Source organism: Sinohyriopsis cumingii, chromosome 2, assembly GCF_028554795.1.
Source record: "Sinohyriopsis cumingii isolate HCF-2022 chromosome 2, ASM2855479v2, whole genome shotgun sequence".
Classification (NCBI taxonomy): Eukaryota; Metazoa; Mollusca; class Bivalvia; order Unionida; family Unionidae; genus Sinohyriopsis; species Sinohyriopsis cumingii.
Window position 1 is genome coordinate 84,508,537 of NC_142962.1, and position 16,965 is coordinate 84,525,501.

Sequence of the window (16,965 nt, forward strand, 5' to 3'; positions counted from 1 at the left end):
TACATTTCTGCATTGGTGATATGTGATATCATCTTTTGTTCCTCTATAACTCCATCTCTGTCTAAACCAGTGGGTGGGTATTTCAGGTAATTTTGTAAATAAGATTGTAGCTAGCTGTGAGAAGATCATAACCCTCTGCCCCTTCCATTTGGATTCTTGAATGGAGGGGACTAAAGATGAAAGGTGCAGTAACTGTAATTACAGTGACACGAATGAATATATTTGACCAAACTTTAAACACACAGTCATAGCAGGTATACATCCAATATATGTAACAGATTCTGAGTGCAGCCTGTAGTTTTAATTCAAGCTACGTTGTTAGAGTAGGTTTGGAATATGTATTTAAAAGCTAGTATATTTACAATGCAGAGTTATCCAATCAGCTTTAGCTAGTAGCACTTGTAAATGTTATGTCTAATGCATCAATTTATCTGGGTGTAGTTATGTGCACATTAATAATGTTGTGTTGTGTAATGATGAATCTGCGCTTGTGTATTAAGTTTGGAATATAGTATATATTCAGTTACTTTGTTTCCTGTAATGTATTTTTGTTGTTATAATTAAGTCTTAGGTAGAATAAGAAAATGAGCATATAATAAAAGGTTACTGCATTTGTACAGGAAATTAAGAACTCATTTTGTTGGATGGATAAACTGCACTCCCAAGGTCATGCAGTATTTCCATCAGAAAAACTCTTTCATATTTTCACATACAAATGCAGTAACCAATAAATATTAAATGGAAAATGTATTACTGTATTTACTGTATGTATTGGGATGCCATATTTGTTGGGACACCATAAATTAATTTTTAAAGTCATTTTATGTACACTGTATGTTCTAGGACATGTCATTTTGTTCAGTTGTAAGTTGTGGAAAATCTTTTCTATCTTTCAAAAATTACATGTCAGAAAAGGCAAACTTAAATTTTATTTAAACAATATTAAAGTGTGTACTTGAGATAAATCACTTGAATCCACTGCAGCATCTTCTCATCAACCCAACCATTCTTCTGCACACGTATGATCCATACTTTTGGTGCACAAATATTGTTTTTGCTTCCTCATGCTATGAAAAGTTATAATTGGAGACAACGCATCTCCTGAAGCAGAAACTGCAAGGACTAAAGTAAGATTTATTTTGTTTAACTGCACCAGTCCATTTTTTTAAAATTTATTTTCAAAATTTCCATGAGCACTGGTTAAAAGCAACCAAAGTTGGCTTTCATATATATATATATATATATATATATATATATATATATATATATATATATATATATATATATATATACACACACATATATACACACCTATGGCAAATTGAAACGTTAATGGTGATGAATCTTCTTCATCAATAAATGTGTCTCCTGACCAGCTGGCCTCCAAGTACTGGCCTCTCAAATGGACAGAGATTTCACCGTTTACAGTTGGCTTTGTGGTATCAACAATAAACGGACCAAACACCTGCAAGATCAATGGAAGTGTTAGATATTATGAAAGTTTCAGAATTTTAAGTTTGTTTGTTGTTGATGTAATATATATTTCTTTCATATCAAATGTAATTAATACAATTTTCAATTTTTTAAAATTTCTTTATGTCTGAATTGATCCAAATGATTTTTTTAATAAATTTAATGATTTTATTTCTTATCCATATTGCAACTGCAAAAATGCAACAGCATAAATGTAGTGGCCAAATAACAATGTGTTTATAATTATGATATAAAAACATATTATTGTATTTTTATTTCTTTGAGACCACAAATCATAATACATCCATTACCAGCACCTAAAGAAATGTAAAAATTAAATCAATCATTTTCAGATGGCTGTCAAACCAGAAGCATCCTAGAATTTCTTAATTACTGTATATAACCTCTTCATGATTCATGTAGAAACCAATAATTCACTGTACAACTATTGACAAATGCAATATATTTATACATTGTTCCTTCAATTGCTCTCTGGGATTTTAGAATTATGTATCAGTCATTGAAGAGTTAGCCATATGTTGTTTATTTTAAATTGTGGAGAAAATAAATTTCTTCATGAGTAACTTGTTTAAATCTTGTATGTTTTTATACTACAGGAGTTTTGTTATTTTCTATAATCTTGAATTTATACTGAGTGCTTCATTAGTTAATACTGAATACTGTATGTAACAAATAATATAAATTTCCTGCCATCCGAAACTTGATAGTTTGTTCTTTAATTTTCTCACATGCTTCAATTCTGATTAAGCAATAATGATGATACCAATATTTGGAGTATATATGACTCTTCAATAATACTGACCTGATCTTATCACCTTAGGAATATGACAACAGCCTCTCAAATCCAGCCCTACCAAACTAAACCTTTAGCTATAAAGCTAAAAATTGTCTGCCAACATAGGTAGGAGTCAGACAGAGTGGCCTTTCCTTAATATATAAGGAATGGTGCCAAACACCATCATTACTTCAGTTACATCTGGAGCATAATGCATGCTCTGTAAGTAGGATGTGATTGCAGGAAGGTTGGGAGGATGTAACTGTATTATCATCAGTATTGGTGAAGACTTATTGGTTTCTTCTTCAAATGTGTTACTGATTCATAATACCTTCGGACAAAAGATAATACATGGAGGGAGTAACATCCTCTTACATACCTGCCAACTTTTCAAAAGCCAAGACGGGAGATTGAATGAAAAACTGGGAGATTGGAACCTAAAATTGGGAGGTTTTTCACAACATTTTTTAAGCCTTGTTTTCATTAAATATTTACAGCTCTTCAAGGTCCAATAAGAGTAAAATTCGCAAAGTATGTGAAATTTCTCCCTGTGACATGCCTTATTTCCTCCCAGGACATGCCTTCTTTTCATATTCTGATCAGCTTGGTCAAACTGCACATAGCTAAAGGTTAGTCTTAAGTAAACAAGCAAGAAAGCCTGTGTGACTAATTAGCAGTTAATCTATATCATTGCAATTATCTTGTGAAAAGGGCTGGCCCTCAGTCATAATTTTAAGAAACCATGCTCCACAATGTGTGTTATGTATGCACCAGCAATTGACTGGCAAATAAAACAATGCACTATTTTCTTGCAACAGCAGTACCTAAATAAGCAGTCTTAAGCTATATGTACCATACATGTGTCAACTTATTTTCCTATGTTTTATATCCCTTTTTTATTCTCAATTCAAAAGGCATTTAACATTGTTTACTAAATAACATATTTATTCTGAATAATTTTTTGAGGGTACATAAGCTACATGGTATGTTTCTCCATTCCTTCTTTTAATTCAGTGATGGTAATTAACATTTTTATATACAGTACAGTAATGTCAGGTGTTCACTGGTGTAAGTTTCTTTGGTGGGAATGGAGATACTACAGCATCACAGTGATCAATCTTGGGACTGAAACTAATTGCTGACAATTTTATTGTTGTGGTTTATTGTTTGTTATGGTGTATTTTCTGATTTTAGTATTGTTGTAAAGTTAGAAACATTCATAAACTGACCTGAGCAATGTTTAAATTAACATTCTATTTATTGAAGAAAAATGTAATAATCAGGAGTTCTCTGCAAAAATCAGGAGATATATGAAATCAGGAGGTAGGCATGGAATGACCCAAAAAATCCCCGTTTTTTTCTCCCATTGGGAGAGTTCACAGGTATGCTCTTAACCCTCAGAAAAGCTCTCTTTTGTCCCTAAGTTATGTGAAGCAACATTTAACTACTTCATATAACCCAGAAGAAATAGTATGCTTAAATGTGGTTACTTGGAAAAATTCTCCCCTGAAAATCCAATGGAAGTTGTAGTTCCATGTCTCTAAGAATATACTGAGAGACCTGGGATGGTAGCAACAGCCTGTTGCACATCTCTAAGAATATACTGAGAGACCTGGGATGGTAGCAACAGCCTGTTGCATTGCTGTTGTTGTAGGTCCCACCAGGTCTAACTGAGCTATCTGTGATGAAAGGGTAAAAACAGATGAGATCTTACTCATTGCATTTACTTGGTACATTTTAGATATAACTTCTAAGTTCAAACTGGGTCCTGTTGATGGCCCTGATCCAACATGGAAAGAGGTTTCACCACAAAAGACTGACTGCTGGTGAGTAGGAGCCTGTTGTTGGCAATGAATGCAGAGACCATCATAATTGAAAGTGAACCATCCTTACAGAACTGAAGATAGTTTGGGTTGAATGAAATGACATTTTGCTGATCATACCTGCTGTAGACAGGACAAGTGGGAAGCAGAGATGACCCAATGATGCTCAAGAGAGCCTTATCAAACCATGTCAGAACCCAAAAGAGATTCCATTTCAAGAGTTCACCAGAATGGCTTTGTTTTGTCTTCTATCATCCCTTCTGTGGTTAGGCATTGTGTCTGAGATAAAGAGAACCTATGTTATGGTTTGTACTGAAACAATGAAATCCCAGTCAAGAAATTACATTATTTGTCTCCCCATGAGGCTATGCCAAGGGGGGAGATGAATAATTCAACTCTGCAGTTGGGATTTCCTTGTTTTGGTACAAACACTGACATAGATTATTTTTCTCACTCACTTATTCCCAAGATAATTAAAATAACTCTGTACTTTTGCGATTTATTTAGCAGATTCAAAGCACAGTATTGATCAGGTACTATTATTGATTCTCACTCTGTATAAAGGTCATCAGGTTTTGTACTCTTTTATGAAAATCTGAATAATTATCTAAATAGAATCTAGCTATATATACTGCTCTTAGAAAAGAAGCACCAAAAAAATCATAATTGTTAGTTGTTGGAAGTATTGCACAATGAGTGCCTCGAGCCACATGCCTTTTTGTTTCAAAATACTGTGCATTAATACGGATACATCAACGAGGGCAATGGGGGACCTGGCAACCCTAAGTAAACAAGTTCCATGAATGAAGAAATAAACATAAAACCATTTTATATTATTACTGTATCATAGCATTTAATATAAAAATAACAATAAGTAATTAATATCTTTTATATGGATAACTTTTAATTTTAATCAGTTTTAATTTGGAAGTGTGTGATTTGGATAGTAATCTAACTTTTTCCGCAAGCTGTAAATTGACCACTGCTGTCCTGAAATTGACGTTTGTGTGTTGTGCTGTCCACATGCAATTCATGAAACAGATTTCCATGCATATCCAAAGTAAGTTGTGTTCCATTAGCTGGAAAACTGCCATCAATACTAGGTCCAGCATAGAACATACAGCAACATTCTGAACCAATTGTTATTGAGTCATTGAAGTTTTTCTGACATGTGTGTCTTATAGTTTATTTTAATGTAATTGGATGGCAGTTGTTAGTGAAATAAAGGTTTATTGACACTTGGGTCCTGAAGTTGCCTTTCCAAGTCAGCAACTTGACTGAAATGTGGTAACTGTGTGAATACTGGTTGGTCTTTCTTGGGTAATAGTTCAATGGATACCATTGCGAGAGCAGGAGTAGATGGACAACATTCAACTGATAACAGGTGAAACATCGATTCCCAGAAGCTGCAGTCACTGGGTCAAGCAAAGACTATGGAGCATCATCATTTGACAAGTATGGTGAGGCAGATGCCTCTTGTGAATCTTAGATGTTGTTCCAGAGAGAAACTGCAAACCATTCTAGAAGTCCATCTTGATTGAGGTACAGTAACTTTTAGGTAATTACTGAATCATCCATAGCCTTAGCATGGTATCAGGCATCCAGATCTGTACAGCTGGAACAAGAGATTTAAACTATGATAGGCTGTCATAGGGCCATTCAGTGTTGATCTTCAGTGGAATGAGATAGACCTGTTGAAGTACCAGGCCCACATGGCTCCATAAACTGTATGGACCAGTTCATGGATCTTGTTTGAGTACATCATATCAAATGGTCACAGAGTGATACATATCAAATGGTCACAGAGTGATACATATCAAATGGTCACAGAGTGATATGAGTGCATTGTGACACTGTAATAGGTGGGCTGATATATCCTATGAGTACCAGTGTTCACAATTTGACAGAATATGAGATATCTGATCAATATAAGCAGTCCATTCATTCAACATTATAGACAAGATCAGCTTCGGCATTGGCCTAATGTGATCTAAATCTAATGTACAAATCTGACAGAACTGGACCATCTTTTCCCCCCAACACATGCCAGGTTCATGCTGCCGGGATGGGCTATGGTACACAGCGAGGGTCTTGACTCAAACCACCCTGAGAGCTGCAGGAGGGCACTTTCAACAGCCCAAGGGTTGCGACACCTTTGTTATCTCTCATGACACCAATCACTTTGCAAGCCACAGAATACAGCTTGGTGGGCCATTTATTTAAGACCCCTCTTATACAGGTATACTTATGTGATTTTGTATTAAGTGAATTTTCAAAAAAAAAAATATCTTTTTAGTGAAGACTAAAACACAATGAAATTATTAGTCTGAAACAACAATAAAAAATAGGATTCATAAATAGCTAAAATGAATGGTATTATAAATTAGAAATAATTGATCTATGACTTTTTTATGAAAAATAAAGGCAGCTAAACTAAAATCCCTGCATCTGGTGAGACGGCATTGATTCACTTTTGTAAAGTCAGTCAGGCATCAGTTTATAAATTAACAAATATAACAATGTCTATAAAATGATTACCTATAAATGTTGAGATAATAAATGATAGCTTACATGTATTATATCTGTGAAGCACTGCTTACAACCTTTGTCTAAATGAATTGACCAATTTAAGGGTTACAAAATGTTAGAAAGACATTGTCTCAGATATAAAAGAGTTAAAAATAATTATAAACATGCATGGAGTGCACTTCCTTTGTATGAGAAACTCTTCCAAATCACTGTAGTTTGACAAGTAACTCCTGACATTAGATTTTTGCATGATATCTAGCATGAGCAGAAATAGTAACAAGAGTATTGATGGTATATGGTGCAAACTCCTATATCTAAGGGGAGATCACTTTGCCTGATTCATACTAATGAGGGCTGACAATGTTTTGCTTTTATGCCTAAAATTTTAGTGGTGGTAGAGGGCTGGATTTGCAAATGGTCGTACTCCAGGGGTATTATGTTTGGGTAATATATTCAAAGAAGAAATAAAAAATGTACAGCATCTGGATGAGCCATTCCATATTTTAGGTACAAGGAATCAATATTCTTTACATGCTGCACATTGTATAACAGTGCACTTAAAAAAGCAAGGGTAATCTATGTTCAGTATTGATGAAGTAATCTCTTCTGAGACACTGCAAGGACTAATCACCTCCCTCTTGATGCTAATCACCTTGATGACTTTAGTTATTTAAAACAAACTGTCAAATGTGTTGACTTATTCCTTTGAATTGAAACTATTAGCATATCAGCAACAAAACACTCAAAGCATACTTTCCTATTTTTACTTATATACACCAAGTTGTATCCAAATAACAATAAATTAGTATAGTGAGTTACTTCCAATTTATGAATAATATATTAGTTATGTGTATGTAATATTTCTTCACTTGCTTTCAAACCATATTTGAAATGCCAGTTGTGAACTAGTCTGAATTCAGGTTAATAACTTAGTTTTTTGCTAGCTATTTGCAGTCCAACATGGCACAGCATTACACAATCATTAGATTATTCCTTGTCAGCTAATTTGCATGCAAATATTTTAATGTTTGACTTGCATTTAAACTGCAGTTAAAATGAGAGTTGTTATTATAGTTTATTAGTAGCATGGTTTATCTGTACTTATTTTCCTCATGAGTAAATATTTGAACAACCTGAACATTCATCACAGATGATTTTGATGTTGTCCTAATGAGTATGTAAAATCTTTCACCAATCTGTATATTAGGATCTTGAATGAAAACACCGGTATGCTGTTTGGTAGAGAAAAAGTCCATACGATCTGGAAACATCGTGTTTGTAGAGGAAAGTCCGACTTCATAGTCATGGACTCCACCTGGTCCACTTTCTGTTTTCCATGACATGGTGAGCTAAAAGAAAACAAATAAAATCTTAGTCTCACAAGATATACTTTCATCACATTTTTAAAAAATGGAGATCCTGTGCTCACTTTTCCACCTGCAAAAGCACATTTTAAGGTATTTAAATTAATTTTTACTGATTATAGGGCATAACTAAGTTTATAAATAAAATTTTAAAAATTTTAAGGACATAATACTTACCTGTTGCTATTGTGTAGCTTATTTTTCTGATGTGGAATTTGCAATGTCCTCCAACTGACAAATTTTGCAGAATATTCAGGAAAGTTTCAGACTAGAAGAATACAGACCCAGTCTGCTCCTCGACATATCACAGGTACATGCACAGTAGTCGTTGTTCTTTTTTTTAAGAACACTAACTACTTGTGTGATATCAAAGCAGGTGCAAGGAGGAAATTTGGCAGTAGTGACAGGTAACTATTACATCATTATAATTAGTTTTACCCCCACCCACCAAACTACATTTTAAAATAAAATATTTGTGCCTGTTGAAATTGCCAGATCAGTGTGAGGCTCATGACTTAAAAAACTGGTGTTGCAAAGAAACACTCACCATTATGGTGTAGCAGAGTCCACTAATCAAAGTTGGTAACTGCTTTAGCTATTTATTGTGCCTTCACCCACTGAATAACATAGGTAGAAGGAGGGGAAGGTAGTGTGTGACTGCCAAAATGCAGCCTCCATAACATCCTCCAATGACAAATGGATTAGATGGACTCCTAAGAAATAATGGTTTGAACCTCATGGATGTCAATCATCCTGAATGAAAGGCCCCTCTCAGTCAGGGACTGATATGCTCTCTTAATCATTAGGACCATCCATTTAGAAATAGTAGATGCTGAAATATCAGCAGGGCCCTTCAAGGGATGGAAAACTAATTTCTGCTAATAAAATATGTTTCTTCATGAATACTTTCCTAATCATAATGCCTTAGGAGAACTACTACAGTACCTCACAAATCCAGATGAAACTTTTAGAAAAAGAGAGATAAAGGTTATCTGCCCACCTAGGTGGCAGTTGAACAGAGTGATATGCCACTGACACGGGGATAAGCAGCAAAAGCCACGAATATCACATTTACTACTGGAGCATAAGGCATGCTCTCTACATGGATGTATCTGTGGGGAGGCTGGAAGGGTGTATGTGTGTTATGATTGATTAAGCATTTGCAAAGATGCATATTTTACTAAAAACAATTTAGCTTCTAATTTAAATAATTACCCAATTGTAATATGTTATCCTGTTTAATATGATCTGCAGAAAGTTTTCTGCAGAAAGTTGTTTATTTCTTTTTGCAAGATGGTAGTTTTGAATGGGTCTGTTGGAGAGTTTGTAGCTGATGGGACAGAGGAGGTGTTTTGAATGTGATGGAGAGTCCCTAGGAAACCACTTTCTGGGTTCAATGATCATTGTGCCAAATCTTGTCCCTTTTGGCAGCAAAGAATTGAAGCATTCTTATTAATGGAATCTGTGGGAAGGGTGGTGTGGAGACGTCATTTTTGAGAGATAGAGGCAGTCATGAAGAAAAACTTGGGTGTAATCAATAGCTGCTTCTCGGTCTTTTGGCCACTTTAATTCACAAGAATTATGGTTTATGACATGAGGAACTAAGGTATGACAACTTATCAGAGGTTTGTGTTTGACTCAAGTCCCTTGGTTCCTTTTATTGGTTTCCTGAAACATTTCTGCACTGGTGCTGCAGCTGAGGGGTGGGAAAATGTGTTTCCTTAGTGGCTTGTGTGTGTATTTTATTGATCTGGCCATCAGAAAGTAGATTAGAGGATAATGGTTGTGATTGTAGTTTCGCCTTATGATAATCCTTAAGGAAGGTAAGGTGGAAAGTAGTGCATCTCATTCCACCAACTGTAAATTGACAGCTGCTGTAATGGCATTGGCTGAAGTAAGTTGAGAAACTTTGTTCAAGACCTGGACCATCCTGAAGACCGACTCCCATGCACGTACCATAGAATCCAGAGTAAGACAGCTATGTTCTGCCTGCTGGAAGATAGCCACCGATACTAAGTCCATCACAGAGCCCATGGCTACCACATTGCAGACCAACTGTTACACGTCATTGAAAGGTGCTTGATCCATATGAATAGAGTATGGTTTTGTCATCACCAAAGCTGCAATGTCCCAGTCAACTGTTGGGTTTCCAAATGAAAAGCAGGTGTATGGCAATAACAGAACCAAAGAGGATAAGTTGATGGAAGGCATTTTGTGAAAAAAAGAGATGATTGACGCTGATGTAAACCATTCAAAAATGTCTGTGATTCTGCCAGGCTGCAGAAGTAATCTGAAATTGAATTCTTCCTCTTTCAGGATAAGATAAGAGATGATGGAGTTCTGGTCCAATGGTAGATAAGGTAGGAGGAGGAAGGCAGAACTCTGGTGGTAAGAGGCAGAAAACTTCTTCAATGGAGGCTCTGAAGGCTGAGTCTTCCTGCAACATAGAGATCAGGAGGTGAAGAAGGAGCCTGAAAACAATCATCATTGTCTCTGCTTGCTAGAGGTGAGACTGATGTCTCTTGAGTCGCCTGAGATGGAACTGGCAATGGGTGTTGAGATTAGCTGCTAACAAAATGTGTGGAGTGCCCTGAAGAAATGGTGATTTTCAATCAGTCACTGATTAAAATGTCCCTTCTACTGAGCATGGGTGAGAGAATTGAGAGGTGGCATATGTCTGAAGCTGAGGTGGACAGTGCAGTGAGGCCATATGTGGGTTAGACTGGTCTCCATAATTTCCTGTATACATTGGGTTTCACAGAATGAACAACAGATTGATTTCAAGGAACATACTGTGTTGAGGTCTTTATCCCTGAAGATACCTTGTAGTAGGCCTAGGCTGGTCAAAATAGAATTAGGCCATGCTTGAATGGAGGACGTCATCCAAGTCATAATGTTGTTATGGGTTATGGGATGTTTGATTCAATGTGACCAGTCTGTGTATCGGTGGAGTGAAAGAATACTTTGTTTTGTTAATTCACTCTATGTTTATCAACAAGAACTGTAAAGTGGAACCCTCAGGAGGCAAGGCCTAAAGGTATAACCAGGAATGAGGAGTCCTGTGGTGGTGTCATAGGTGCCAGGGCTATCACCGATCTTGTAGAGTTTTGGCATTTTGTAACTGGAGACCTCTTTGTTGATTTATCTCCCGTATCTGCCAGAATTCCCACACTGAGGGCATGACAGCATGTAAACTTATAGTGTCTTTGTCTTGCCCGTGGTTCTGTATGACAAATAGAACAGACTGTAGCTCTGCATCTGTCTCTTATTACTGAACACAAAGACAGTGCAGAGCTATGTCTCAGAGTCTTACATGAAAAAGAGCAAATTTTATAATTAGCTATAATGCACCCAGGTAAAAACCAAAACAACTCACAATACTCCCATATACGTAAATGCAGTGAATCATGGCATCTGAACACTTCATGTATTAGCTGAGAAAATTCACCACTATTTAGCCAGTCATTGTGTAATTATACATATATTAAGAGTTTTCCATAGGTCTAAGGGACTTGCATATTAACATAATTAAAAGTACAGCCCAATCTTATCTGTGAAGTCACATAGTACAATTAAATGTGAAAAGATGACAAAGTGTGGCTAAAATTGTAAAGGCAGAACTTTGTCAACATAGAAAGAAAGACTAGTTGGAAATTATATATGGAGTATACTTTCCTTGTAAAGCGAGAACTCCTCCAACTTGTATCAGAGTTGATTCTAGCTTTTGTTAGGTCTCACATGTTGACAGCATTGCTTCTTGGCACAAGCTGAAGTAGTAACTGAGATATTCATGGGTTTTGCTGCCAATCTCTATATTCACTCTTCCGGTCCACCACCTAGGTAGGCCAATAACTTTTAGCTCATTTTAGCTAAACATTTTATCTGAGAGTGTGAGGTAGTAGTACTTCTCCTAAAGTATTATGATTGGGTAATGTATTTAAAGAAGAAACATTTCTTCTTCTATTTCTTTTCTCTTTAGAGGAAGCTAAGTAGAATCATAAGCCTGGTGAGTGAGATGGTCTTCATGAGATCACTGTCTTCATAGTAAATGGGGCTACAATAACAAGTGATTGGTACTTTCAGATCAGTGCCCAGTGCCAAGTGGATACCATCTGGTGATCAGTGAGTGCCCAGACACTCGTCATTGACCAGTCAATATAAAGTGACTGTTAACTGCAGAAGGACCCCTCCTCAAATGTATAAACCTAGATCATAGCTCTTCCATTCCAGGTAAAAAGATCCACTTGTAAACAACATCAAGCTTACGGCTGCTCAACACTCATGGTGATGGGGGATACAACTCACTCTAAACTACCACCATGCTATTGGCTTAGAGACAATTCACTCTCCACCCTGTAGGATTTGAGAGGGTCTGCCACATAAATGTGGTACACAAGTGAAGGCAAATATTCTAGAGCATTTTGAACTGAACCAATGCAAATGATGCCCTCCTACAAAAAGATAGCTACTGCACATAGGCCTGTGATGTGGGGAGCAGACTGGTTCTGTGTTCTCCTAGTCTAGAACTATCCACAATATTCTCCAATACTCATCAGAGGAACGAAGAATTTTTATTATACAAAAGATATTCCATCCCAGAAAAGGTAAGCTATGAAATAGTGACAGAAGTGTATTACTGATTTTTAAATGTCAATATGTGTGCTTAATACAACTTTCTTCCACTCAAAAGTAACAACCATATTCCACTGCTTCAATATAAGCATTCAAATATTTCCAGGATTATCAGATGATTAAAACCATACCAATTCATATTATCTTTTAGAGACATTCATAGCATTTTAACATGGGGAATGAACTTACATTATGTATTGCTGTAAGAGTTCCAAGTATTTGCCTCAATGGGCCAGCTATACATGCAATGGTAGGCGATATTGATTTTGAAGTCCCATTGGCATAACGCTTCATGGGAAACTGCTTCAGAACCTGCTCATTGATGCTTGTAGCCTTGTGTCTGCCAATAATAATAATTATATCATGTAATGCAATATTATGGGTGATATGAGGATCAAAATAGCATACCCTATAAGGAGATTAATCGTTATCAATACTGTTCTTAATGCACTGTTTCTTCTAATGAAAGTGCTGAGGCAGAACAAGGAATGATACAGAACAGGAACATCTTAAAACAAACAAACAAGTCAAAGCAATAACTTACTGTTCATGGATGACTTGAAGCTCCCTAGGTGAAATAGTTCTAAAACAGTTCACCTGGACCAAACAGAAAGAATTGTCACAAATAACATCCAGATGAAATACATAATGAACAATTGAGAGGCTATTGGTATCAAATGTTGCAAACTGGAAAAATCAAAAGGATATCATACTCCATCATAACCAGAAACCGAAATGATTGGAAGGTGAAGCCCAAAAGTAACTAGTCATTCTGGAAAATGAAAGCATGAAGCATGAAGAGATAGAACAAAAATTCAAGAAAAGTATATGTGATGGGATTCAAAACTAAATTCAGGTAAACACAACCAGCAAAATCTCAACAGTCACAATCTTCAAGTACACTGAGTCAGCATCTTAAATCGTACCAAACACTGTGCTGCAAGAAATGGAAAGAGACACTAATAAGCCAACGTGCATTTATGGCTCACGTCACCTTCACACTGATATAAACTGACTGTACTTTCATAGGAATATGGGAAGAAGAGGTGTGATAAGTGTGGATGACAGTTTTGAGTTTGAACAAAAGATACCAAGGAAAATGTAGTAGAAAGACTAAACAAAATTTCCTTCCAAGTGCAAGAAGAATGCCTTTGAAGCTCACTGAAGGAAAAATTAGTAGTAACAAAGAAGACGCAATGAAAGAACATCAGAATGGTGGGAGAAGGCAGTGCTAGGACAGATTGTAAGGGAACATAAGAGTATGGTTGTGATGAGATGGCTTCAGATGGAAGAATTAATGAGACAGAAAAGGTCTGATGCAAACTGGTTCTTCTGGTCAACATGGTGAAAGCAAATATACAAAATCAAGATGCTCTACCATTCTTGACGCTGTGCAAAAGTATCATTGATGTGGTCAATCATCAGCAAACTAGCTCAGATTTAATAAATAAATTGTCCTTAGAGACTAGCCCTTGCAATAAACTGGAATTGTCTTTGAAATATGGGATGAGTTACACAGACACATGGCATGATCAAGGTACAGAAAGTGGTGGAAATGGTCAAGTAAAATCCTGTAATACTTCATCATTCGGTCAGCTAGAAGCATCTATCACAAACTACCAGATACAACACAGAAAAGCTAGACATAAAAAGAGAGAAACTTGATTTACATCACAAACACAGGAGTATCAGAAGACTCATGCAAAGAACTATAAAAAGTAAAAAGAAATAATTATCTGACCAGAGCACTGGAAAACTGTTGTGGGTGCATTTGGAGGAATACTCCACAACCTCATAGACAGACTGAGAAAATTAAAAATATCAATGAAGCCAGACCTACTGCTGAAGGTGTCAATCCTCAGGACAGCAATAATATAATTCACATAGTCATAATCAAGGGAAGTAATGTGACCTTCATACAAGAACAGACAAACCTAAAATATGAACCTAAGAACTGAGAAGCAGGATAATAATAATAATAATAATAATAAAATTGATAATGATAATGATCAACAACCTCATTTGAAGATACTGAAAAATGCTTGCAAGTACCAATAAAGTTAAATGACTCACATGCATGTGCTATCAGCATCTGGTACACTATATAATTCTCTATCCATGCTGATGTACCAGACATGTGAATCAGCTGAACTTTTCACAAGCACTGGTCTTATTTTCATTCTTTCAACTTTCAGTTCCCTTATTATGGGTGATGTTGTATCTATGGTGACACCATCGGAGCAAACAGGGGTTGAAGAATCCAAGGCACGGTTATATGCAGCTACTGTTATGTAGTAGGTTCCTTCCTCTGGTGCGTTGTAAGATGCCTTTGTTTCATATGTTTCTATCAGCTGAAAAATATATTTAACACTACAAAACCTATATTCATTATCATAAATAATGGCAACTTACTGTTATACTGCATCAAAGTTCTTAAAAAAATCCCAGAGAGAGACTGTACTCAGTGGTATTTCCAAAGGTTTATCACTTGTTAAGCTGGAATTTATTTTCTAGCTAATCTGATGGCATAAAAAGCTAAAATGTAACATCTTATTTATTTTCAGCAGCAACAAAAAGAAATACTATCATAAGAGCAAATATGAACAAAGTTAAAAATTACATAATACATTCAGCAGGAAAGTCTTACTGGACAATAAGGAAAATAGTCTTCTGAAAATAAAAAAAAACTAATGGAATTCTTTAATTTTGAAATAAGACAGGTTTGTAGCTGCAATGAACATCTTGCTGCAGCAAACCATATCAAGACTAGTACAGACTGAGTACATAAGCTCCCCTACCTCCTGTGTCATTCAACTTAAACACATATAACAAATACAAATGTATAATTAAGGATATCTATAATGTTCCAAATCATGCCATGCTAAAAAGATATGACTTGCAGTATATATACTATTTTATCACCTTATGATTACAAATGTTATTTCTTGAGTATCTGTCATATAATTTTTTATATGTGATTCCAAGTTTGACAATTTTCAGATACTTACTTTCTCTTATTGAGAAAAGTATGTTTTCATGACAACAATAAAACAATAGACAGCATCAAATTAATTTCAATGTCGTGTAGCCATAGATTATTCTTAGTTTCTTAAGGCATACCTTTCGGTCACAAGTGACACAATATATTCACAACAGTATCAAAACTGAAGAACTTATAATTCAATAAATATGGTATTTTGCTTTCAATTGTTATAAATAAAGGGCACATAAACATGAACTTAAAATAAAGCATACAATAACATAATATTACCATTATATAAATAAGTTGTACGAATAAATTAAAAACATTGAGAAATTCTTATCTACAAATCAAGCTAACATTCTGATTGAAAAAATATCAGCTACAGGCAAAATTACAAGGACTGCAACAAGGGATGGATTGTGTACTGCTCAATTCCTGGTCGAAACATCTTGATAATCAGCCATACAAATTTTTTGTGTTCTGTTCAGCTCAAAGGTGACATTGGAGGCTGTACACTACCTAATGTCTTAATTGCTATCTACATCTAATTACACTCTAACTGTGTTCCTTATCTATCAGGATATACTAAAAGCCTTATGCCAGTAAGATCACTGGTACTGAAAATGATGTGCCCCTCCTAAAGTCCTCTTTAAAATGCATCTTTCTGTCACACGTAAGACTGGAAAGTGAAAGCACAGTTGCAAATAAAGGGTTAAAAACTGAGTAAATTAAATGAGGAAAGGATGTGATTATTGTGATGTGAACAAAATCATTGGTAAATTGGGAAGTCATAAGTGAAAACAATTTTTACTAGTAAAATATATTTCTATGAGAATACTTATAAAAACCATAATACCTTAGGAGAACTACTACTACATTGCAAATCCAGCCCTCTGAGATGCTACTATTAGCAAAAGGGAGCTAAATGTTGTCTGCAGACCTATGTGGCAGTTGGGCAGAGTGATCTCTTAGGTATTAGACTTGGCTTCAATGTCTAAGAATGTGTCAGTGGACACCAAGGCCAAAGAAATCAATGATCTGATAATTGACCTGTGTGAAGACTTCAACCTACAGAACATTCCACAATACACGTCTTTCTTCAGAACCAGGATGTCAACCTTAGTCTCTACCACCGAAACAAAATTAATTTAAGCAGAAACGGAACCTCTCAACTGCTGAGAAATATTAACATGTATGCCCCCATTTTCAGGCACTATAATGAACAGTACTGTCTCTACTGTGGGGAAAATGGGCACATGACACAGGTATGCCATCACGGCAAACAGATTGAGTGCTTCAGATGCCATAAATATGGACACAAACAAAGACTTTGTCCATCAATGTATTATACATATTAGGAAGCTG

The 16,965-nt window shown here is 35.7% G+C and overlaps 1 protein-coding gene across 1 annotated transcript in view; it reads right to left on the minus strand.

Moving 5' to 3' along the window:
* The window catches only part of LOC149805302 (uncharacterized), a 192,644-nt gene that overhangs the window by 81,270 nt on the left and 94,409 nt on the right, over positions 1–16,965 (minus strand). Inside the window, exons 21-24 of the mRNA XM_089933948.1 lie at positions 14,691–14,968; positions 12,807–12,957; positions 7,755–7,970; positions 1,312–1,465 (exon numbers count right to left, since the gene is read on the minus strand). Of these exons, the coding sequence (XP_089790074.1) occupies positions 1,312–1,465; positions 7,755–7,970; positions 12,807–12,957; positions 14,691–14,968 (799 nt within the window). The remainder of the gene's footprint in view (positions 1–1,311; positions 1,466–7,754; positions 7,971–12,806; positions 12,958–14,690; positions 14,969–16,965) is intronic.